At 35.2% G+C, this 27,844-nt stretch overlaps 1 protein-coding gene across 9 annotated transcripts in view; it reads right to left on the reverse strand.

Annotated features, from left to right (window-relative positions):
- Positions 1-27,844, reverse strand: part of dab1a (DAB adaptor protein 1a) — a 309,435-nt gene that overhangs the window by 14,496 nt on the left and 267,095 nt on the right. For all 9 annotated transcript variants that reach the window (XM_056480769.1, XM_056480776.1, XM_056480771.1 and 6 more), the window contains 4 exons: positions 26,370-26,432; positions 23,770-23,866; positions 15,962-16,570; positions 10,232-10,356 (listed from right to left, as the gene is read on the reverse strand). In XM_056480769.1, coding sequence (XP_056336744.1) covers positions 10,232-10,356; positions 15,962-16,570; positions 23,770-23,866; positions 26,370-26,432 — 894 coding nt within the window. The remainder of the gene's footprint in view (positions 1-10,231; positions 10,357-15,961; positions 16,571-23,769; positions 23,867-26,369; positions 26,433-27,844) is intronic.

A 27,844-nucleotide genomic window follows, 5' to 3' on the forward strand; every position in this document is an offset into this window, starting at 1 on the left:
TTTACTGTTGTAAACTGATATAAAAATACTATGGAAGTCAATGGGTTGTCCAAGTGAAGAGATTGAGATTAGTCGACTCCACAAGATTAAATTGTGTTCCAGACAAGTTTAATTCCCAAGGTAATTCAAATGTAAATTGGTAAATTGGTTAGTTTCATTGGTACAAAGTACATTTAGCTAATAGGTTCCATTTGTGAAAATTAGGTGAAGTTTCACAAACTAATTACAAGAGGAGCACGTGATATGATTGATCGCAGCTGGTCCCCCATCCACCCCATCTCCCCCTTTTCTCCTTTACCAGGGTGAGCTCTCGAGAACAAACTGATCTCGTACACACCTGACCAGGCGGGAGCCCTGGGCTCAATTATCTCAGAGCTCAGGGTTCTCTTCTCTTTTGTTTATTATGCCCATGTTGTTTCCCACTAGACTTGGGGTGTGATAGACATACCAAGGTAAAATTATGACATAAAAAAAGCTTGTTACAATATAAATAGTCAAGATTATGACATTAAAATTACAAAAAAAAATCATAATCACGAGATAAACACTTATTATGACATACAAAGTCGCAAAGATGTCAAAATCATGACATTAAATTTAAATGATGACTTCAAAAGGGCAGATTATGAGATGCATTGGAATTATGTCAAAACTATGAGATTAAAAATTGACATTTTGACACTGGCATTGATCAGATGTTTGCTTCAGCACATTTGTCATTTTTTGTCATTAATCTTTTCCTACGTGTAGGTTGAGAGCTAGTATTTAGTGCTCATTTTAGTGTTAGCAATGGTGTCAATTGTAGTATATTAATGCAGTTATTGCAGTAGTTAAAGATATATACAGTTGAGGTCAGAATTATTAACCCTCATGTTTATGTTTTTACTCAATTTCTGTTTAAAGAGAGAAGATTTTTCAACACGTTTCTAAACATAATAGTTTTAATAACTCATCTCTAATAACTGATTTATTTTTATCTTTGCCATGATGACAGTAAATAATATTTGACTAGATATTTTTCAAGACACTTCTATACAGCTTAAAGTGACATTTAAAGGCTTAACTAGGTTAATTAGGCCAGAGACCACGGAGATAGCAGCAAAAAAAAAAAAAAAAAGCATTGAAAACATGTAACGGGTGAAAGGCGTAATATGAATGTAATTTAATGCTGATGATTAACACAACAAGTTAGCTATTGTAAGTTTGTCAATGAAATATCAAGTCCCCCTCCGCACAAAAATGGAACTGTCCAATCCCGCACGTTGCACTGATCAGCGCTGTTTATAACTGGAGTTCGCAGCAGCTCTGAAAGCCAAACCAAAAGTGCTGGCCAGCAGACTATTCTGATTTGCTGGTCAAGGACATAAGTAATAAAATGTCAAACGAGTATTATAATAATAATAATAATAATAAATTATAATAATATATTACACTGGTTTAACTTGTTTTCAGCATTAAATGAAATTGGAAGTTTCATTAACATAGTCTAGCTTATAGTGTAGTAATCTTGTTTAGGCAATCGTTTGGAGTTTTACATTTTAAAGAACAAATATTTATTGCGAAATTACAAGTTTGGTTTTCAATTGGCCTCGTGAAAAAGAGAATGATTTCATATTCTAAGGGCCGGCACATCCAGAGGTGACCTAGGGCGGTAGAATAGTGAGGGCTGCGTCCTCTCTAATATTTATTATTATTATTATTATTATTATTATTATTATTATTATTATCATTATTATTATTAATAGTAATAAAAGCAACAAGGCATAATAATTTCATTTGAAACTGCATACAGTAAGTAATAAATAAATATTTAATAAATAAGTATTTAACAATTTTTTAATATTTAATAAATGCCGTCTTGATGAACAGAATTTTAATTCGATTTTTAAAAGTAATAATAATAAAAAATAAATAAACAGACCCCAAACTTTTGACCGGTAGTGTAGATCAGTGGGTTAGTTTATTAAAATAATTTAATGTGCGTGTTGAATATAATAGACGTTTGTTCATAGGCGGTGCTTTTGTTAAAACCTCTTCTTGGTCGGTCGCAAATCTTTTTAAATGCATTAAAGGGCAGCGCATATATTAGCCTTACTCTGGAGTTTGTTCACCCTCTGCCTATGTCAACTAGGCAGGTTAGGGTAATTAGGCAAGTTATTGTATAACGATGGTTTGTTCTGTAGACTATCAGAAAAGAAGTATAGCTTAAAGGGGCTAATAATTTTGACCTTAAAATGTTTTTTAAAAAAATTAAAAACTGCTTTTATTCTATCTGAAATAAAACAAATAAGACTTTCTCCAGAAGAAAAAATATTATCAGACATACTGTGAAAAATTTCCTGCTCTATGAAACATAATTTGGGAAATATTTAAAAAGTAAAAATAAATTCAAAGTGGGCGAATAATTACGACTTCAACTGTATATATATATATATATATATATATATATATATATATATATATATATATATATATATATATATATATATATATATATATATATATATATATATATAGCGTATAGTGTATATACAGCAGTGGTGTAGTGCTTACTATACGCACGTATACTCAGTATGGTTACTTTTTTCCATGAGCTGTTTGGGTATTACCACTTCTGAGGATCAATAATTGCATATACCCTCAGTATACTCACTTATTTTTCTGATTAAACTTCCCTGATTTTAGTGTATTATTTTTAATTCTTCCTTAAAAATGGAAATGTGTGTATCCATGCATTTTTCTTTGTTTACCCCAAAAGGATCTGTACCTGATCCGCCCTAAAATGAAAATCCTAAAATCGCCCTCGTACAACAGTATTTCACATTTGTCTTAATCATGCCTACCGCTACAGGGAACAACACTATATGTAACACTAAAAATGATGAGGCGAAACTACTCATTTAAAAGGGTATATAATAGTATATAATAGTATATAATAGCGACAACAGAGCATGCACGAATGTGACAATCAAAAATAATGGCTGATTGATGTTTAAAGGAACCTATTAAATGTAAAGTAATAAGCCAGTAACGAAAGTAAGTAAAAAAGCTGTCTTTCCATGTATGCACAGGCCCTATTGAGTTCACTTAAATAAAAGTGAACTAAATTGTTGTAACTATCTTGATTGACTCTTTTTTTTCAGTTTTAAAATGATTATATAAGCTACATACTGTATACATACAACCAATTGCCAAGGCTATCTTATATATATATATATATATATATATATATATATATATATATATATATATATATATATATATATATATATATATATATATATATATATATATATATATATGAAGTGAAGAAATGACGAAAGACAATGTTCTACTGAAACAAAGAAACATTGTCTTTCGTCATTTCTTTGCCTACTTTCATTTAAAATTTGGGTGGGGTGTAATAGTACACCACCTTTTGGGACTATAAAGGGATTAAAACATGCCTGTGACTACTTTAGCTAAGATTTTATGTGAATATAATTAATTTCAGCCAATCAAGTCAAGTTTTCAAGAGCCAATAGTTTAATTTAATTTTCTAAAGCCATGTTAATAACATTTAATGTCATGTAACTAATATAATGTTAAACAATTACCAAGTGCTAACAACTGAAACCTTCGTGTAAAGTTTTGCCAGTAAATGTGGATGTGCATCTAAGGCCACAGAAGCATAGGCAGTGCTTTAAATGTGCAAAATGAGAAAACGTATCAAACCATCCATCCATCTATTCATTCACGCATTTATTAATCCACCCACACACTGATGTATTCATAAGTTACCGCACGCTTGTGCCCATTACTGAAGCTGTGAAAACCACTGTGTTAGAAAGGCTCCTGTATTGTGCTCCTGCATGAAAGGCTTTGGACGAAAGCATTTTGGATTTTTATGAATATTCCCTCTGGGGCTGCACTCCAAACACCTCATCGCAGTGTGTGTGTGGGTGTGAGTGAGTGATTGTGGAGCCCAATGCCATTGCAGCTAGAGTGGACACACATGCAGATGCGCACAAGCATAAGCACGCACACACGCACACACGCACACACGCACACACACACACACGCGCACACACACACACACACACACACACACACACACACACACACACACACACTCTCTAATTAAACTTTTTGTTCGGCTGCAATATAAAAGAAAGGAGAAAAAGCACTAGTCGGGTTTCCATGGCATTTACTGATGAGTCATATTTGATGGAGATCAGGAGTGTGTGTGTGTGTGTGTGTGTGTGTGTGTGTGTGTGTGTGTGTGTAAAATACAGTGGACGTCATCACTCAAGCAGCCTTTGAAATTATAGTTCATTTAAAATGACATACTTCTCACCATTTATGTATGAATATATATTTTGAGGAATGTTGATAGTTAAACAGTTTTCATTCCTATTGACTTCTTATTTAATTTTGCTCATGGGTTATCCCATATTAGTCTCTGTACAAATGAAATGCTAGTAAAATTTCTACATTGATGTTTTCTGCACCATATTTAGTGTAACAGAATTACTTAAAAATGAACACATTTGGATCTACACTCACTGGCCACTTTATTAGGTACAGATCTGCCTTAATCCTTCTGGGCAGAGATTCAACAAGGTGCTGGAAATATTCCTCAGAGATTTTGCTCCATATTGACATGATCGCATCACGCAGTTGCTGCAGGTTTGTCGGCTGCAAATCCATGATGTGAATCTCCCGTTCACATTCCAAAGCTGCTCTATTGGATTGAGTTCTGGGGACTGTGGAGGCCATTTGAGTACATTGAATTCATTGTCATGTTCAAGAAAGCAGTCTGAGATGATTCATGCTTTATGACATGGTGCGTTATCCTGCTGGAAGTAGCCATCAGAAGATGAGTACACTGTGGTCATAAAGGGATGGACATGGTTCGTAACAATCCTCAGGTAGGCTGTGGTGTTGACAAGATGCTCAATTGGTACTAACGAGCCCAAAGTGTGCCAAGAAAATATCCCCCAGATCATTACACCACCACCAGGAGCCTGAACCGTTGATACAAGGCAGCATGGATCCATGCTTTCATGTTGTTGATGCCAAATTCTGACCCGACCATCCGAATGTCACAGCAGAAATGGAGACTCATCAGACCAGGCAATGTTTCTCCAATCTTCTGTCTAATTTTGGTGAGCCTGTGTGAATTGTAGCCTCAGTTTCCTGTTCTTAGCTGACAGGAGTGGCACCCGGTGTGGTCTTCTGCTGCTGTAGCCCATCTGCTTCAAGGTTGGACATGTTGTGCATTTAGAGATGTTCTTCTGCAGACCTCGGTTGTAATGAGTGGTTATTTGAGTTACTGTTGCCCATTTTTTTATCACTGGTAACATTTTCTCTTTTTCGCACCATTCCCTGTAAACCCTAGAGATGGTTGTGCGAGAAAATCCCAAAGATCAGCAGTTTCTGAAATACTCAGAGCAGCCCGTCTGGCATCAAGAACCATGCCACATTCAGAGTCACTTATATCACCTTTCTTCCCCATTGTGATGATCGTCTTGACCATGTCTACATGCCTAAACAAGCACTTGGACACATGGTCAGTGTACCTAATAAAGTGGGCGGTTAGTGTATATACCAGCCTGATCTCATGAGAAAACATAAGTATTTTACGTTTTGTCAGTTTAGTGGCTAATTCGTACAAATTCGTACAAGTTCAGTCGTACGAAATTGTACGATTTTAAAAAGGAGGCGTGGCACCTAACCCCACCCCTAAACCAACCGTCATTGGGGGATGAGCAAATCGTACTAAATTGTACGAATTAGATTGTACGAATTCATTCGAATTAGCCACTATATTGTGTATGACAGTTAAAAGTATCACACACCAGACACGCAGACATTCGCGTGATATTTAACATGAAACTAATCAGATGGCGCTCTGTGGGATGGCAGAGAAATTAACAGTGTCCTGAGTCGTGGCTGGGCACCGCGGACAGCCGCCGACTTACGGCGCCGGTGTGTGTACCCTGATAGAAACCTATGTTTAGAATTTTGAAATGTATGGCGATAGGTGGCATGCCACCGAGCGGCGCTTCTGGTGTGCGACCTGCTTTAGGCACCAAAATGATTAATTAAACCAACCGTCATTGGGGGATGAGCAAATCGTACTAAATTGTACGAATTAGATTGTACGAATTCATACGAATTAGCCACTATATTGTGTATTGTTGTATATACAATATATCTATACGAGTCCATACAAACAGAAGCTGTTCAGTAACCAACATTATTCAAAACGTCTTTTTTTTGTTCTATGACATTAAGCTTTTTACTTTTGGACCAAACTGGCGGCATGTAAAATAATGACAACATTGAAATTTGATGTTATTCATAATGTCATGAACTTAAGAACCGAATTGATCCAAACTGTGAATGAATCATTTAAACTGCCCTAAATGATTCACTGACAAAGCTCAAAAGAACGTAAACCGTGATCATAAACCATATTCACAGAGAACAAGCTGAGGATTAATGATTAATTTGTGTTTAGGATGTTTTTACCCACGAAATGTACAGTCTTTGTAGCAAAAAATTAAATAAGTAAACTAGTCCAGCCTTTCGGACTAATCTTTTTTTCGAGGTGCTACATTCTTTATGAGCTCATAATGCACTTGATAAATATTACATTACAAATCTTAATATTAAAAGTAGACTTAGACTTACTTTAATACTTTTCATCAAGTTATGTAATATGCATTTATATTTTAACAATATCAATCATGCAAGTCTGCAATGTGTGTGATCTAAAGTGAAATATATCTGTGCAATTAATAAGGTCATAAGGATGATCTTGATAGTTCTCTAAGTTCAATTATTCCACAAATGGCCCCCAAAATGTAGAAGACACACACACACACACACACACACACACACACACACACACACACACACATGCAAAAAAAATATGATAATCCATGAGAAATTGGCTCATCTGGTGATACTTCAACATACTGTATTTTAATAAAGCAGAAGACATTCATGACTGATTGTGTTCTGCTGTATCTTCAGTGCTAATAAAAAAACCTAAACGTGAACTTTTAACATATTTTATGCAATAAAATGTATTTTTGGGATCAAATTTGAGCATGTTTGTGAATTGGAATGTGGATGTTCTCAGTATAACTAAAAGTAGTGATCAAAAACATACATTCTGCCATATAGATGCAAATAAATACATACATTTTGATGTTCATTTAAAGGGAGACACTGCATGCAAAAGAAACACACACGCACGCACGCACACACAACAACACACACATTTTAAAGGGCACATAGTTTACCTCTTTTTTATGATTTAATATTAATATTATGGTTCTTCTGAGTGTGTCAGTTTAGGTTCAGATTAAAACACAATTCAGATTTTTTATTATAATGTGTTAAAAAGTGTCATGTTGGGGGCGTGTCCACAGTTCGCTGATTTAGGGGTGTGTTGCTTCACATGTAAATTAGTTTCGGCTTCCCGTCCAACGTAACAAGGGGCGGGGCCATGAGCTCACCCGCTCTGTGTTTGGGCAGACTGAGAGAAGGAGCAGGAGTGAGAGGATCAGCAATCAGTCGTACATATACGACTCAGACACAGACCAAGCAGAGAGTACAAAATCATTTGTGTCTTTGTATATTTTTACAGCCAACTGTGTGCTAGTTTCAAGTACCGAGCTTGTACACCGAGACTAAAAACCACGCACACTGAATTAACTTTGACTGAGGCATGGGATGCGTAGCTCGAAGCCGCGACACGGCACACCAGACACTCTCTGTGGCGCGGCAGAAACATGAAGTGTCCCGAATCGTCGCGCCGTTGTGTGTACCCTGATAGAAACCTATGTTTAGAATTCTAAAACGCATGGCACAGCGTCAGGTGTAGCAGCACCTAGTTAAGAACACAGGGAGCTTCTGGGACCGCGAGAAATGCAAACGGCTGAAGTATAAGGTAGACTCAATGAGAAGTACACATGTTTGCAAACCCACCTAAAGATACAACCAATAATTCCGATTAGAGCGATGATGTGGAGAATATTGATCTTGTGTTGAGCCCAATGAGCCTTGCATCTAAAAATAGAGCTAGAGTGTTCCTTTAGTGATATCGCTTCGACTCACGCTGAAAATGGCGGACGTGAATCAACAAACTGAGGATATGATGACGCGCCTGTCAATCAATATTGGTGGGCGGGGGGACCGCACTCCTACGTCAGGTAGCGGTCGGTTTGAAAACCGCTCCAATTGGTCCACCGTTTTTTATGTTGTTAAATTGAAAAAAAAAAGCACTGGGTGTGCTTATATCACCCCAATATGACGGTCTGTACACCATACATGCACATATGTCTGTCCAAACAGCTTGAAAAGTAGATTTTTTACCATAGGTGCCCTTTAAAGGCTATCTCAAAATGAGTTTTTTTTCTACTCTTTCTACTCTTTTTTCCACTGAGCTGTGAATCTCCACTTCAACACTTACATAAACCAAACTTTACAGTTTTCTTCATATGTATATTTAACAGAAGGATATGCTCATACATAATTCAATAATAACAAACTGATTATATATTGTATAATACTGTATTACACAAAAAACTGTGAATATATATATATATATATATATATATATATATATATATATATATATATATATATATATATATATATATATATATATATATATTTCTGCCTTTATATACAGTATACAAATATACCATATACTAATATACAGTGATAAAAAGAGATATCCAAAATGCCTTCCATAAAATCCTTTGACTTTAATGTTGCAAATTACCACATAGCTGATTTATTATTTTTATTAAAGATGTAAATTTTGGCCACAGTCATCTGTTATTTACTCCAGAGCAAATAGATTTGACTGCAATGTTAAGTTTAGCCTAATGCTGAATGAAAACTTTGTTATTCTTTTGTCTGATTTACTTGTCTTTATATTGTTGTTTACTAAATGTTATTGATCGATTAATTCATTTGATATAAATTGCAGTAATATTTGCTAAAACATATTTTTGTAGCACAATTTTTGTAGTAATTTAACACGACTTGAACAAATAAATTAATGTTACATTGTTCCGCCACAAGATGGCGACAGATACAGCACAATGAGCCGGAGGGTACAGACGATGTTCTCATTGTTATGTAAATTTTAAAACTAAAGCTGGACAAATCAGTATAGAACAGGTAAGTAAACGTTACATTCTAAGTCAATCTCTCTCTTTGTATTTTATATAGCTGTATTTATACCATAGTAATCTAGTAGTGATTTGCTCTGCCTTTTTCTTGGTTATTTTTTGTTAAATTGTGAGAGATCTCATGCCGTTCAATCTTATATTGCCTAAATGTGAGCAAAATCATCTGTTTTGTCATCACTTTAGACTACAGAATCATTTAAATACTAGTTCTAAAGTGACGTTGCCAAATTAGCAACGGTTTCTAATGTGCTGAAAGAATGGCAGAAGAAAGTAGTTCCTCATACAAAAGGGTTGTTGGGACTCTCCGTGTTTGCTTTTCTTTTTTATACACACGATTACACCATCAAACTCGTAGCAGTGCGATATGGTTGTATATCGTCACTGGTGGGACACTAAAGCAGGTCGCACACCAGAAGCTCCGCTCGGCGCCGCGACACGGTGCGCACATGACAGTTAAAGGTATCACACACCAGATGCAGACATTCACATGATATTTAATATGAAACTAATCAGATGGCGCTCTGTGGCATGGCAGAGAAATGAACAGTGTCCTGAGTCGTGGCTGGGCGATTTTACGGCGCCGGTGTGTGTACCCTGATAGAAGCCTATGTTTAGAATTCTGACTTGTATGGCGCTACGCAGCTTTTGGTGTGCGACCTGCTTTAGGCACTCAGCCTGCGGCCTAGAACCAACGCACGCCTCCTACCAGTGCCAATATACAACCATATCGCACTGCTATGAGTGTGATATTGCTCATATATACACATACACACACCCCTATTCCTACCTAAAACATAAACTACTACCTTATTAGCAGTATTTTAAGCTAAAAGTCTTAGTTAATGCTTTGTGAATAGCATAAATTGTGACAAAATAACACCTTTCAACTGGGTAAGTATGATTATAAATATCAGTTAATTTTATTTTTACCTGATTCACTTGCAGTGGACAAATATCCATGTATCTGTCAAGTTCGATTGGACATTGAACCCATAAAAACTACATTTCCCACAATGCCATTCCACATTACTTACAGCATCCTCCTCTCCACTCCGACTAGGGCTGCCCTCTGCTTCACCAAAAGAGTCATCGGTGGGAGGGTCACTGGCGTGGGACGAGGACTTTGATGGAGAACTCTGCCGAGGGGCCGGGGTGGGTGCTGTGAAGAGGAAAACCACAGAATTACGGTCAGGAATGGGCCAAACTGAGCAAATCTTACACTTGTTTATTGCTTTAGCAGATTTAAAGCATGTGTTTGGTCCGCTGGGGATATAATAGCTGAATATCTGTTGCAGTCTGACAGGAAGTGCTTTAAAATATTCACACTTACATTAAAAGAAGCGTACATGTGATCAAATATACATGAAACAATGTCTCTTTTTCGGGCTCATGCAACCTTAAACAAGCTTGAGGAAAATGTTCACTTTCGCAGTGCAGTATAGTGAACGCTTCACGGTTGTTGCGTTTTGAAATCACCTTTATGCTCATGTATTTAATGTAGCTATTCTTGTTTAAAGCTTAACATTGGTCTTGTTCTGCTTGGTCTCAATGGATGTATGCAACCATGCCCTATTTTTTACTTTGACATACTTCTAGGGGAGAGTATTTAGATTTTTTTTGGACAAACAAGTCAACAGTGTGATTAAACTTCTGTATTTTAGCCCAAATACTGTCAGAGAGATTTTAAAAAAAAGTTTTATTGATGCTATCTACCCACAACATACAACCGATTTAAGTTGTGACTTTAGTGTAGGTCAGGGAAAAGTAAAGTTTGTTTACTGATGTAGACAAGGGATGTAACACACGTGCATCAAAATTCCTTATTGACGCTGAATATAAATATGTCTATCACGAAGGGACTGCCTGTGTAATTTGTTGCGGCATTCAGTTGATATTTAACATTGAAACATACTTGAAACATGTTTCTATCGGATTGTAATGTTTTATTTTATTTATTTATTTTTTTATGCAAACTAGTCATGATTGGTGTGACTAAACATCTGGTTTGGAGTAACAAACCTGATAGAAAACATTAAATTACACTATTATTATTTTATTTATCCCGGACGAGCCCCCAGTTCGGTGTTTTGACTGTGGTCTTGGTCTGGGAAAAATAACATCAACAATTTTGTTCACGCTATGTTTTCATGCTAGTGCTTGCCAAAACGGTAAAAATGGAAATAATAATAATAATAATAATAATAATAATAATAATAATAATAATAATTTTTGAATAGATTACCATTAACCAAAAAGGGGTATTTTTTTTTATTTAATTGATTTTTTTTTGTTTTTATTTGTTTGTTTGTTTAGTTTTATATATATATATATATATATATATATATATATATATATATATATATATATATATATATATATATATATATATATATATATATCCTTTTATTTTATATCATTCGTAAATGTAGCAAGGTTATTGTTGTAAAAAAATCCATGCAAAGTGTTGTACTGTATTTCAATGTGTACAAACTGAACATTTTAATAAAAATATAATAATAATAATAATAATAATAATAATAATAATAATAATAATAATAATAATAAATACATGTAAAAGGATCAAAGTTCATTACTGACAACTGATACATATGTATGTCATGTAAGGACTGCTTGTGTGAAAACATGCAATGATTAAATAAATTCACAATCCCACCTAATCCATTTAACAATAAATAAATAAATAAATAAATAAATAAATAAATAAATAAATAAATAAATAAATAAATAAAGTTGAAACTGGAGCAATATGTTCTTATGAGCTTTCACGCAATCTAATCATGGTCAGTGTGGCTTAAATTCTGGTTTTGAGCACCAACCCTGCCAGAAAAAATGTTAAAATACAAGTTTTATTTTTTTATTCATCCCGGACGAGCCCCCGGTTGAGGTTTTGTCCTTTGTCTAGGTCAGAGGAAAATAATATATACATAGTTTGATCATACCTAATACACACAAATTTTCTTAGGCGTGTATTTGCCTTGAAACTGGATTTGTTTCTAGCGGAGCTCATTTGGTTTTGTACAAACTAGTCATGATAAGTATGTCTAAACCTCTGCATCTGGGCTCAAAACCTGTCAGAAAATGTCCTGTGTGAATGAAGTCTCTTATTGACACCTAATAAATGAGCATGTGTCTCACGGAGGGAGCGCTTGTGTGCAAACGTGCGACGTTCCATCGCAGCAATAATTAGCACTACAGGAGCGCGAGGATCCAAACAGGCCCAACACACAGCGCTGGGCTCCCGAGAGATCAGCGATAATTACTTTGCTCGCCAGAAGCACAGCTGGGCCTGCGACTGACTCTCTCGTTCCCCCGCCGCCGTTCCCCACCGCAGTACTAATTGTCATTTTCACGCTGACTAAAGACAATGCCTTCTGGGCAACAGCATCAAAGCCCACCTTTCAACCTCTGAGTGAAAAAGGATGTGTTGATGAAAGACGGGATGAGGTGCGAGTTTGAAGTTCTGTAGTCGGAAAAGGATAAAGCCTGTCTAGCCGTGTCAGCACTCTTAAGGGCTTACCATGAGAAAGAAAGGCATGTGGTGCGATATCAACTTCTTCTATGTGGGATTCGCTTTCTTTGTTGATGTATTTAGGGTCCATGGAGCTACAGGATAATGTGATTCAGTTGGTCCTGAAACAGCTTTTCTAATATAAAACCATATCCCTAAACCTAGGCTCACTGGAAAAAGATATATACATATATAAAGGGGCAGCATATAAACAACAAGTTTATTCCTCTTCATGCAAACTACGATTAAGACACAGTTTGTCAGTTAATAAAGGATCAATTCCTCACAGTTTATTGGTTTCTGAGAAAATTAAACTTGCTCTTTAGTGCCACACGGTGGACATTTCAGTTTAAAACTGCTTGTGCAAGAAGTAATGTATTAAATGAATGTTTATTCACCCTGGGCTTGTCTTTAAAAAGTCTTGATCAAAATTAATAGCTTCAGAAAAGGATTTGAGGCCAGATTAGACTTTATTGAACACAACAAAGCCAAATTGGGTCAGCAGGGGCCAACTTTGGCTGCCCCTCACAGATAAACCTATTTGATATTTTTCTCATTTTGTTTAACATTTTCCTTTAACATTTTTCATTTTGGTATGTGAAAGTTGAAGAAACTGACTCTGGAAACTCAGGAGACTGTGTTTAGCATGCTAGCCCATATGGAAATGTTGTCTATGCGTTTAGCATGTTATCCCATATGAAAAAGTTGTCTGCACAATTAGCACCCTGCTGAAAAATCCAGCTTAAACCAGCCTAGGCTGGTTGGCTGGTTTTAGCTGGTTGACCAGCCTGGTTTTAGAGGGGTTTTGGCCATTTCCAGGCTGGTTTTCAGCCATTTCCAGCCTGGTCTTAGCTGGTCAGGCTGGAAAATGACCAGCTAAATCCAGCTAAAACCAGCTTGACCAGCCTGGTTTAAGCTAGACATAGCTGGTTTTGGCTGGGCTTCCAGCCTGGCAAGGTGGTCAAGCTGGTTTTAGCTGGTCATTTTCCAGCCTGACCAGCTAAGACCAGGCTGGAAATGGCTGGAAACCAGCCTGGAAATGGCCAAAACCTCTCTAAAACCAGGCTGGTCAACCAGCTAAAACCAGCCAACCAGCCTAGGCTGGTTTAAGCTGTTTTTTTCAGTAGGGCATGTTAGCCGATATGGAAATGTCTGCGCAATTAGCATGTTAGCCCATATGGAAATGTCTGCCCAATTAGCATGTTAGCCCATATGGAAATGTTGTCAGTGTTTAGCATGTTAACCTATATGGAAATGTTGGCTGTACGTTTAGAATGCTAACCCATATGCAAACGTTGTCTGTGTGTTTAGCATGTTAGCCCATATGAAAATACAGTCTGTGCATTTAGATTGTTAGCCTATATGGAAATGTTGGCTGTATGTTTTTAGCCCATATGGAAATGTTGGCTGTAAATTTTGAATGCTAAAGATATGGAAACGTCTGTATGTTTAGCAAGTTAGCTCATATGGAAACGTTGTCTGTGTGTTTAGCATGTTAACCTATATGAAAATATTGTCTGTGCGCTTAGAATGTTAGCCCATATATTGAAATGTTGGCTGTACGTTTAGAATGGTAACCTTTATGGAAACATTGTCTTTGCAATTAGCATGTTAGCCCATATGAAAATGTTGTCCATTTTTAGCATGTTAACCCATACTGAAATGTTGGCTGTAAGTTTAGAATGCTAAGCCACATGGAAATGCTGTCTGTGTGTTTAGCATGTTACCCTATTTGGAATTGTTGTCTGTGTTTAGCATGTTACCACATACAGGTATGGAAAAGTTGTCTGTGTGTTTAGCACGTTAGCCCATATGAAAATATTGTCTGTGCATTTAGAACGTTAGCCCATATGGAAATGTTGGCTATAAATTTAGAATGCTAACCCATATGGAAACGTTGTCTGTGTGTTTAGCATGTCACCCTATATGAACATTTTGTCTGTGTGTTTAGCATGTTACCCCAATTGGAACTGTTGTCTGTGTTTACCATGTTAGCCCACATTGAAATGCTTTCTGTGTGTTTAGCATGTTAGCCCATATGGAAATGATGCCTGTGCATTTAGCATATAGAAATATTGTCTGTGCAATTAGCATATTAGCCCATATGTAAAAGTAAAACATTCTCCTGTTAATTTCATTGGCAGTAAATCCAAACGTGAGTGTGAAATCTGGCATACGCAAAGTTTTTGTGCATATGTAGCGTTGATACATGAGTCCCCTGGTGCAGTTACAATCTGAGCTACACGCAATGCTTTTTAAAGGGCTCACCTAACACCAAACAAATTGGCTATTACATCTCCAGCCTTGTCTTCATGTTTCAGTTGAAAATATGTCACACAATCAACAAAAATGCACATTTCAAAGCATTTTACGAGAGCGTTAATGATAGCATGTGTGTCTTAGATGCCACAGAATGATTGATCACAAAACAATGCGTAGTCTGGCATATTTAGTACAATCACATGTCAAGATTTTATCAAGACAACATTGCACAATCTGACAGAGTGAATGAAGTAACCAACAACAAAGTTTGTGTAGTCTGAACGGGGCTTAAATCTGTATTAGTTTGTAGGGTAACAGACTCTGCTTGAGGTAACCCTACTGAAAAAAACAGCTTAAACCAGCCTAGGCCAGCCTGGTTTTAGAGGGGTTTTGGCCATTTCCAGGCTGGTTTCCAGCCATTTCCAGCCTGGTCTTAGATGGCCAGGCTGGGTGATGACCAGCTAAAACCAGCTTGACCAGCCTAGCCAGGCTGGGAGCCCAGCCAAAACCAGGCTGGTCAAGCTGATTTTGGCTGGATTTAGCTGGTCATTTTCCAACCTTACCTGCTAAGATCAGGCTGGAAATGGCTGGAGACCTGGCTGGATTTTCCTGAAATCTGTTTGGGTAAACTTGTAAGATGTGTGGATGTGTGATCAGCTCACACATTCCTTTTTGATTTACTCAGAAACTGATTTCGAATTGTATGCAGTGAAATAAGGAAAACTGCAGCTCATTAAAGATACAGACCGAGTTCTAAGATTTATTCAACCACATATTAAGTAATTAAGACATCAGTAACCGATTAATTGAGGGTCTTGAAGCCTTTTCTTCAAAACGTATAGTACATGTCAACAATGCTGAAGTTGTAGGTTCATAATGCAACCGAATGCAGTGTTTTAACCTAATACCCAAATTTCTACATATACAACCCCAGCCTCCATGTTGAAACTAGAGTATAAATGCCACTACTTACGTGAGTTGGTGGAGGGTGTGGTGGAGGTGACGGGCGTGAGGTTCATCTGCGAGATATCGAAGTCGTCACAGTCATCCGTGTCTTGCGCCATTCCCACTCTGCTGAAGTAGCTGGTGAAAGCGTCTGTGGTGCAGGATAGGCTAGGCTGCTCGCCCTTTCTGGCAGGCATGGCCGGTGGCTTTGCCATCTGGAATTCCTTAAACATCTCCTTGCTCATCTTTGCTTGTCTCTGCAGTGTGCGCTCTCCATGCTGCGGACTGGAGGCCGTGGAGGCAGAGGTTCCTGCCACGGCTCCACCCATGGCCGCCGTGGGCGTCTCGCAGGACGCTGGCACTGCCATTGGAGCCAGTGTCTGAAACATGGCAGCAGGAAGTGGCCCTACTGTCTGGGCAGGCATGAAAGCGGCAGGAGAAAAGTGAGCCCCAGCCATTGCAGCCCACTGCTGCTGGGTGGCAGGGAAAAGGTTGGCTTGACCCCATATTAGAGGCTGAGTGCCTGGTAAGACCTGCGCAACTTGCACTGGGGATTGGACGCCAAACGCTAATGGAGCCTGAGCAGCAAACTGTTGCTGCGCCCACGCAGGTGGCACGGCTCCCATCGTCACATAACCTAACAGACAGAGACAAGAAGACTTTAGGTTCACAACATTATCAAATGGGATTTTCATGCCAAGATGCTCTGGGAAAGAACAGAAAAGACTGACTGACTGAGCCTGGTTTCTCCTAAGGTTTTTTTCCCCTCTATTTCTGTCACTCAATGAAGGCTGATTTCCTTCCCACTGTAAAATATGGCTTACTTAAGCTCTTAAACATGTTCTATGCAGAGTGAGCATAAGGATTTACACCAAATACGATTGACACTAAATTACACTAAATAACACTTGATCCCTTCTAAAAGACATGAAAATAAGATCCATGTGTGTGTGTTTGGAGGTGTGGGGGCAAATAGTTTGCATCATAATTATGATTAATAAATACTAGACCATCTATATATAGACCATCTAGGTCTATATACTAGACCTGCCTAATATATTAATATATACTAGCCAGATCTAGTCTACCGATGAAAACTTCAAGTGTTCAAAAGACCTTCTGTACAGTAAATGATGTGTCTGTATCTGCATATACAACCTAAAAGTAAATTCAAATGCTGTTTCAGATATGTTGTCTTTAGATATGTTGTCTTTAAAAAAAAGCACATATCTGTTTATTCCAAATATACTGAAAATAAGTTTGATTAATTAACAGCGTTCAGAAAAAAGAGTAATGTATTACAACCTTAAACATAATTTAATCTTCAGACATGTCTATCAAACTTTCAAAAACCGTGGTGAAAAAACTTTGCTCTTCTGCTAGCCGGACACAGTGAGGTAACTGCACACCATTGTGGACAGTCTAGTAACTCGTAAACAAATATAGGCTTTATTACAAAAAATAAATATAATAAATCATATTTTTAGGGTAATGGCATCATTAAATATGATGACAGACATTCAAAGCGTAATTTTTAGATCCCAATAATAGCTTTGAAAGTAAATATGAGGTAACAAATATTAAATTTGCTTCAGTCTTATGTGAACATTAAATTGACTGCTATGGCCATTCTAGTAATTCCAGTGTTAACTGATAAAATGTGAAAGTCAATGTATACTTCACTTTTTTATGTGTTGTATGCTAGTGTGCACAGCCTTTCAAATTGTATTTGCGAAAATACATGCTTTCAACACACCCATGCCAAGTGTCTATGCTGTTTTCAGCTGTTTTTTTTTCTTTTTGAGAAATTAAAAATGTGTCATTTTTGTTTTAAACAGAGTTGCGGATATATTTATTCCCCTCAAGCAAGTATTCATCAACATTAACAGTATCTACTGTCCTCAGTAGTTTGTTTTTGTGCTTGTTTTGTCTCTGACAGTGAAACAAAGACTTGAGGACAAACTAAGAAGTGCAAAAACTATTGAAGCATTGTAAAAATTGTACACATGGTTTGAAAGACCAGGCTGTGTGCAGTTTCACATCACACCCTACAATCTATGAAAAACATTTTTTCAAAATCTGTCATTGTGGCCAGGGGCATATCAGGCAATTTAAAAGTGGGGGGACGGCTGTATGAGATCATACGTTCATATAATTGTTAATCACCTGTTTCTAAATGGTCTGTCTCTAAAAGTGAGGGGGACGCATCCCCCCGTCCCCCCCTGGCTGCTACGCCCCTGATTGTGGCATTCTCAAAGGTACATATTAATACTCAAGAAGAACAAATGTGTACCTCATAGTATCTACACTCTCAGAAATAAAGGTACAGGAGCTGTCACTGGGGCAGTATCTTTTTAAAAGGTACAAATTTGTACCTGAAGGGTCCATAATGGTACCTCAAAGGTACTTTTTAGGTACATTTGGACACTGATATGCACCTTCGAGGTACCACTGTGGACCCTTTGGGTACAAATATGTATCTTTTGAAAAGGTACTGCCCCAGTGACAGCTCCTGTACCTTTATTTCTGAGAGTGTACACTGTTGGTACACAAAAGTGTACCCTAAAGGTACTAATATCCACCTGTATGGTACAAGTGTACCTTCCCAGTGACAGATTTAGTATCTTTATTTGTGTAGTGTGTAGTAGTGTTCACTTAAAATCCAAAGTATACTTAGCGATTTACTAAACCGATTTACAGGAAAACTAACATTTGACATTATGAAACTAGTTTAGTGTTGTATCAAAGACTGTAGAATACACAACACATGTCACTCATATAGTTTTGAATGGAGAAATCTGTAACAAGCAATATAGTGAATGAAGCCCCGCCTAATAGTGCAGCAGCTAATCATCGATTGATATAAACTGACAATTCTCCTGAGGAGTAGCTTGGACCAGACGTGTGGTTTTACAACAGTTTCTGTGGTCAACAAATGCACTGGAATCTCAGCAAATACTTGCTTCGCAGACATAAGAAATATATCCACATAAAGCTTGAAATCTCTCTTAAATGAACTACATTTGAAACAAAAGCTTTTTGGTTTTGTAATCTGTATGAAATGAACGCGAGGTACAGCCCGGCCTGTCAAACGCACATCACATGACAGCAACTACTCAAACTCGTAAACAAAGAGTCGCTGTCATTTCTGGAGGAGATTCACCATCAAGACCAAGTTGTGAGTTACTTCAGAAGACTAGCTTGATGCGTTCTCTGACAAAGCATTATCCAGAGGATGATAATGCGTAGAACGCTCATAAATGAGGTTGGTGTCGTGATCTTGTTTCTTTCAAGTGCGCATGCACATTAGCTCGGACAACCTGAAAGCAGATTTTGTTTGATTCGAAACGAATAGTATGAGAGAGATGCTGTTTAATTTTATTGGTGATTCCAAATATGTAATGTAATCGTAAGCTTGGCAAACAGTTTGGAGAATTTCCCCATTCATCACTACCCGATCGAATTCGATCCAAGACCAACGACGAGATGATCCCAAGGTTTCCATATCCTGGACCAGGCCGTATCCTGAGCAGCTACTGTGATGGTCATGGAAGAGTGGAGAACATGAGACTGATTCCTGTGACGCTCCATAGACAGACGAGTCTTCGCTGAGGCCGGCTTCCAGCCTCCGCCACTGAGACTGCAGCTCTGCACGAGACGTTTGGCCAGCGGAGAAATTAAAATGGTCGTGCCCAACTGAGCCTGGTTTCTCTCAAGGTTTTTTTTCTTCACTTCCGCCATTAGTGAATTTTTTCCCTCTCCGCTGTCGCCACTGGCTTGCATGGTTCGGGATCTATAGAGCTGCGCATCATTGGATTTGCTCTTCAATATTTGGACTCTCAGTAGTGATTATTAAACCACACTGAACTGAGCTCAACTGAACTGAACTTAAACACTACAAACTAAACTACACTGTTCCAATTTACTATGACCTTTTATGTGAAGCTGCTTTGACACAATCTACATCGTATAAGCGCTAATAAAGGTGAATTGAATTGAATTGAACTACCCGAGAGGCGTTTCAAAGATGGCCGCTGAGTGAAATGACTTGCATTTAAAGGACTTTGGTTGTACTCTAAAGCATTAAACTCAAATGTAAATTTCTATTACTCTTATATTCCTATGTTTTTGAAATATTCTATATTTAACAGAATGCAGTACAAATAAAGATGAGCAGAAAACACGGTTAAGAAGTGTGTGCTGTAACCTTTAGCATTCAGTAAAGGACCTTCAGTCTCCAGTCATTGATCTCCTGACGACTGGAGTAAAATGACCTAGATTTTCATAATGAAAAAGGTCTTTATGGCTCAGATGAACTATTGTAATTACTGCTCACAATAGGCCCGGGCTTAATGAATAGCAACGCCCTTTAAAAGAGGCCATTACAACAGTCTCACTCATATCACAGCCAGGCTTATTTCATTACACATCTCGCTCTTTCTTTCCGGTGAGTAACGCTGATTCCAATAATAAAAGGCCAAATGGTATCTTATCTGTCTGACATGCCACACACGCAGCAGGAGCGTGTCCTGAATATAGCCAATAGTGAACAACCAAACAAGATTGCTCAAGTTGGGACCTTCCTGTAGCTTATGAAATGAAATGAAATGAATTGATTCAACTTATTTCTTTGATAATCATAGTTTTAGGAAACCAGACACAATATTAACTTATTTACTCATAAGGTTTTGTTTACTTCTAAGGTTTTGCTTACTCAGAAGGTTTTGTGCATTAAGCTAAACGCTATACAGTGTCATGGCAATGAGTTAGAATAAAATTAGTTGACTTTTTTGGTCAGTTAAATCCTCGTCACTGCATTAACAGTGTGTCACGTTACTGAAAAAGCAACAGTGTTTTGAACCCAGCCGAGCTGCTGTCATGTTAAGACTAGTTAATGTGTTTTTAATTTCTCCCCAGCACCGCCAGTATCATGTAGAGACAGGAACATCTGACTCCACCAGCGTGACGGATCTGATGCTTTCCGCGCTGGATGCTGCTGTCAGGGCTGAAGTCAAGCTCATGCAATTGCTCTAACAGTTTGTGCTCGTCTGGAGGACCAGCGAGCGTCTCTGTATGCGCCTGGAGATGCTCTGTGTGTGAATTTAAGAGAATTGTGCACGTCCATCATTCAGTCAGGCAGGAATAGGCTGTTTCTACACCAGCACCGCTCTATCATGGCAGATATTTGAGCTGTGGATGCACCACGGGTAAATAAGAGAAAATTGTGAAATGTATTTTCAGAATACACGAGAAGAAAAACTTCTGGAGGAAGGATGACATTTAATGAATGTGATTGACTGATAAAATAAGGTTTTAAATTATTATCAAAATGGCCTTTTATTTTTAATTTAATTTCTATGTATTATGTTCTACATTTATATTAAAACATTTCTTGTTTAACTTTGTGTATTAAAAGAACTAAAGCTAAACTAAAAATGAATGAATCAATGAATCAATCAATGAATAAATGAATGAATCAATCAAATCAATCAAATCAAATCAATCAATCAATCAATCAATCAATCAATCAATCAATCAATCAATCAATCAATCAATCAAATCAATCAAATCAATCAATCAATCAATCAATCAATCAAATCAATCAAATCAATCAATCAATCAATCAATCAATCAATCAATCAATCAAATCAATCAATCAATCAATCAATCAATCAATCAATCAAATCAAATTTTAAAAAATTGAATCAATGAAGAACGTCTAAGTATTCTCACATCTGATGTTTTTCATTAAAGTATGTTTATGTACAGTTTTTGTACTTTTATTTTTAAAATGTAACATAAAATAATTTATAAATATTGTGCTATATATATATATATATATATATATATATATATATATATATATATATATATATATATATATATATATATATATATATATATTATAGTGTATTATATTTATAGTTTGTTTATTTATTTCTTTTGTTAATTTGTTCATTAAAATATATAGTTTATTTTCTGTTTTTGTAGTATTTTTAAAATATAAATAATGTTATGTAAATATTATTTATAGTATATTATATTCAAAATTCATATATTTACATTTGTAATATTATTTATTTATTTATTAAATTTGTTTGTTTGTTTTGTTATTTGCTTAATTGTAAAAATGTATATAGTTATAATATAATAGCATACCATTTATAAATATTGTGCTATATAAATATCATTTATAGTATATTGCACTCTACAAAATGTATAGTTTTTAATATTTTAATTAATTAATTTATTAATTATTTATATTTATTTATTTATAGTTTGTTTATTTATTTTGTTAAGTGGTTCATTATAATAAGATGTTTATTGTTCATTGATGTTTTGTACTTTTTAAAAAAATCTAAAATAATATAATTTATAAATATTGTTCTATAAATATTATTTATACTATATTATACTACAAAATTCATATATTTATGTGTTATATTATTATTTATTTATTACATTTGTTTGTTTGTTTTGTTATTTGTTTATTTGTAAATATATATATAGTTATTAAATAATAAATAATTTATAAATATTGTGCTATATATATATTATTTATAGTATATTTTACTCTACAATGTGTATAGTTTTTATATTTTAATTTAATTATTTTATTATTTATTATATTTATTTTTTATAGTTTGCTCGTTTCTTTTGTTAATTTGATCAGTAAAATATTATGTTTATTTTCAGATTTTTGTAATATTTAAAATAATATAAAATAATATAATTTATAAATTTTGTCATATAAATATATGTAAACCGCCAACTTATCCAGCATATGTTTTACGCAGTGGATGCCCTTCCAGCCACAACCCATCACTGGGAAACACACACTCATTCACTACGGTCAATTTTATCTTACCCAATTCACCTGTACCGCATGTCTTTGGACTTGTGGGGTAAATCGGAGCACCCAGAGGAAACCCACACGAACACGAGGATAACATGCAAACTCCACACAGAAATGCCAACTGACCTAGCTACGGCACGAACCAGCAACCTTCTTGTTGTGAAGCGGACGTGCGACCCACTGCACCACCGCGTCGCCCCCCTTATTTATTTATTTATTTATTGATTAAATGTGTTTGCTTATTTTGTTTTATTTGTTAATATAATAATAATAATAATAATAATAATAATAATAATAATAATAATAATAACATCGTTTTCACACAAAAAACAAAAACGGTCTATGCTGGCAAGGTATTTTATAACATTTTAACATGTTTTGAACTGTTTTTGTTCTCGTAATGAAAGTCAGTGGGGCCTAAAATAACAATCAACCCTATCAACTTTCACTTTACAGACAAAGTCCCTAAGATATCTTCCAAAACATCATCTTTTGTGTTTCAAATAAAAATACAAGTCATGCAATATTAAAACAACAAGAGCCTGAGTAAAAATAAATGAATTTTCAATTTAACTACTGTTTTGATAGCATACTGAACACACAACTTACATTTTAATGCATCTTATGAGCCAGAAGGGGTGAAAGTGGAAATAAAACCACATTCTTTCCATTCATGTTGCAAAAAACCTTGACTAAGTGGACATCAGGGGGGAAAAAACAATATAAATATGCATGAAATGACCCCAGAACAGATGTGCATGTTAAAAAGACACCACACACATACACACTAGAGGTAACACTGTGTCCTCTGCCAGGTATTTATCATGCAGATCAGATCAGTCAGTAATGAGAGCATTCATATTCTCCAGGCAGGACGGGATGCGTTATTTAGGCCGAGCCAGACAGACACATTATTTAATTTACATGTCTGCTTTATCTGTTTTCTTTGTTATTTTGTCCTGTAAACAGATTTCTCCTACCTGAGGGTACAGAGGCGGGGTTGAAGGGGGTGAACAGTTCGGATGGGGTCTGGTGGGCCAGCGAGGGGTCCAGAGTGTTAGCCGGAGATGCTGGAGTCTGTGGAGGAGCAAAACCAGACAGGGGACTGTCTATAAAACTACATTTGCTCAATAAATTGCTTAACTGAAAAGGGTGTAATGGTGCACAAAAATGACGGTTCACTAAGCACCTCAGGATAGTCCAAAATTTAAAATGTGTTGTTAATTTTCTCACTTCCCAGGCCATCTAAGGGGCCGTTTACAATGTTTTCAGCCAAAAAGGAAAACATTTTATGCATTTTGCCTGCTTTTGTGGGACTGAAAATTCATACATTTGAAAACAGGTAACAAAGTGGATGTTTTTGAAAATGCTGCTGATATTGTGTCTATGTAAACAGTCAGAAATGAGAATCTATGAAAACAAAAATAATGATGTAGGGCACCTTTTAAGATGTCATGTTAAGATGTTAAAATGCAAGGGACACACTTTTTAGTTTGTGGCTACATTAATGCCATTCAAACAGCCTAAAAAGCAACTTTTTTTGCCCCAGCAGAACATTAAAGACGATTTTAGCTTCTGACAGATTTGCTTATGATAACTAACTAACTGACTGACTGACTGACTGACTGACTGACAAACAAGCAAACAAACTACCGAACTAACTAGCTAACCAAACTAACCAACCGAACCAACCGAACTAACTAACTAACTAACTAACTAACTAACTAACTGACTGACTGACTGACTCACTGACTGACAAAAAAACAAGCAAACAAACTACCGAACTAACTAGCTAACCAAACTAACTAACCAAACTAACCAACCAAACTAACCAACCAACTAACTAACTAACTAACTAACTGACTGACTGACTGACTGACTGACTGACTAACGAACTAACAAGCAAACAAACTACCGAACTAACTAGCTAACCAAACTAACCAACCGAACTAACTAACTAACTAACTAACTAACTGACTGACTGACTGACTGACTGACTGACTGACTAACTAACTAACTAACTAACTAACTAACTAGCAAACAAACTACCGAACTAGCTAACCAAACTAACTAACTATATAACTAACTAACTAACTAACTAACTAACTAACTAACTAACTAACTAACCTAACCAACCAACCAACCAACCAACCTGACTGACTGACTGACAAACAAACAAACAAACTAACTAACTAACTAGATAACCAAACTAACCGAACTAACTAACTGACTAACTAACTGACTTACTGACTGACTGACTGACTGACTAACCAACTAACTAACTAACTAACTAACTAACTAACTAACTAACTAACTAACTAACTAACTAACTAACTAACTAACTAACTAACTAACTAACTAACCTAACCAACCAACCAACCAACCTGACTGACTGACAAACAAACAAACAAACAAACTAACTAACTAGATAACCAAACTAACCGAACTAACTAACTGACTAACTAACTGACTTACTGACTGACTGACTGACTGACTAACTAACCAACTAACTAACTAACTAACTAACTAACTAACTAACTAACTAACTAACTAACTAACTAACTAACTAACTAACTAACTAACTAACTAACTAACTAACTAACTAACTACCAAACTAACTAGCTAACCAAACTAACCAACCGAACTAACTAACTAACTAACTAACTAACTAACTAACTAACTAACTAACTAACTAACTAACTAACCAACCAACCAACCAACCAACCAACCAACCAACCAACCAACCAACCAACCAACCAACCAACCAACCAACTAACTAACTAACTAACTAACTAACTAACTAAAAAATAAAACTAAAATAAAAACAAACAAACAAACACAAATAAAAATAAGCATTTAAAAAATATATATTTTTCTGTGGAAATTTCTGACTGCTCTTATACTGCATTTATTTATTTATTTATTTTTATTTAGGAATATAAACGCTCTGTGGATTGCAATTTTTTTTAACGAGATGCTAATGGTCTAATCCGATTCAATTATTTATGCTCAGCTAAGCTAAAAGTGATCCTGCCAGATCCACAGATCATCTGAATGGATTCAAAAATGGTAGCTATTGGGGAGTTGTAAAATGAGTATATTTGTAAAAAAAAAAAAAAAGTGCAGAATGAGTTATTTCTGAACAAGGGCCGGCCAGGTCCATAAAGATTTCATTTTTTTCAGTCATTTTGACTTCTAAAGGCCATTTTTAATTTAATTTAATTTAATTTAATTTAATTTAATTTAATTTAATTTAATTTAATTTAATTTAATTTAATTTAATTTAATTTAATTTAATTTAATTTAATTGTATTTTTTTATTCAAATTTTAATTAATTTAGAGTCTATTTGTAAAAAATAATTAAAAAAAGCGCAGACTGACAATTTAAAATGACACTATTTTATATTATATTATGTTTTAATTTTGTATTTGTGTGGTACAGACACATACCAAACCAAAATCGTAATATGTGTACAATGTATCGTTAAAACCTTAACTACAAATGTGTTCCAAATGCCACAGTGTTTACATATTGCTTAGTTAGTATGCAGTGCACGCTGTGATGCTGGAGTGACTCACCGAGGGCGATGTGATATCTGGAGGGGTGGACATGTCTCCAAAAAGCTCTAACTGGTTGATATTCTGCAGATGAAAGAGGAACATTTACAGCATAAAATCAGACGCGTTTCACTTCAGCACTCACTGTCAGTCGTCTTTTCCACAGTATAGTGGCTCCTACCGCTGGACACACAGTGGTTTGGATACACAAAGTGATTTATGGAGATGATAGTGGGTTATTGTATAATGATATCAAATCATTGAAAAGATGATGATTATGACTTAATTGCTATCTATCTATCTATCTATCTATCTATCTATCTATCTATCTATCTATCTATCTATCTATCTATCTATCTATGTATCTATCTATCTATCTATCTATCTATCTATCTATCTATCTATCTATCTATCTATCTATCTATCTATCTATCTATCTATCTATCTATCTATCTATCTATCTATCTATCTATCTATCTATCTATCTATCTATCTATCTATCTATCTATCTATCTGTCTCTCTGTCTGTCTGTCTGTCTGTCTAACAATATACATCATTATATGTGCATGTAGCAAACACCTATGAATTCCCATGTCTAATTTCTGCTCTCTATGACTGATCTTTTGCTCAGGTCTTCAGGGAGAAAGTCGGCTCATAAATTTAACCACAATTCATTCACTGGCTTTCAATAGAATACCATGGATTTGCATAAAATCAAATCATGAGCTAATTTCTGAGAAGATAATGAGGGCATTTTATTGGGATGGATTCCTGTATTCGAGGTTATTTCTGAACAAGGGCATGCCAGCTCCATAAGGAATTCTATTTTTTCCCCTGGCTTCTATAGGCCAAAATGACTGAATTTATTTATTCATTTATAAATTTTCATTCATTCATTCATTCATTCATTCATTTCATTCATTCATTTTTATTTATTGTTTATTTATTTATTTATTCATTTATATATTTTTATTTTTTATTTTATTTTTATTTATTTATATATTTTATATAGTTTTTGTTTTATTTGTTTATTTATTTATTTCTATATTTTTATTTTTATTTTATTTTTTATTTATTTATATATATATTTGTAGTTTTTATTTTATTTGTTTATTTATTTATATATTTTTATTTTTTATTTTATTTTTTATTTATTTATATATTTTTATATAGTTTTTATTTTATTTGTTTATTTATTTATATATTTTTATTTTTTATTTTATTTTTTATTTATTTATATATTTTTATATAGTTTTTATTTTATTTGTTTATTTATATATTTATATATTTTTATTTTTTGTTTAATTTTTTATTTATTTCTATATTTTTATATAGTTTTTATTTTAGTTGTTTATTTATTTATTTCTATATTTTTATTTTTATTTTTTATTTAATTTTTTATTTATTTATATATTTTTTATAAGGTTTTTGTTTATTTGTTTATTTATTTATTTATATATTTTTTATTTTTCTTTTATTATTTCTTTTTCTTTTC

This window comes from Danio aesculapii, chromosome 20 (genome assembly GCF_903798145.1).
Source record: "Danio aesculapii chromosome 20, fDanAes4.1, whole genome shotgun sequence".
Lineage (NCBI taxonomy): Eukaryota > Metazoa > Chordata > Actinopteri > Cypriniformes > Danionidae > Danio > Danio aesculapii.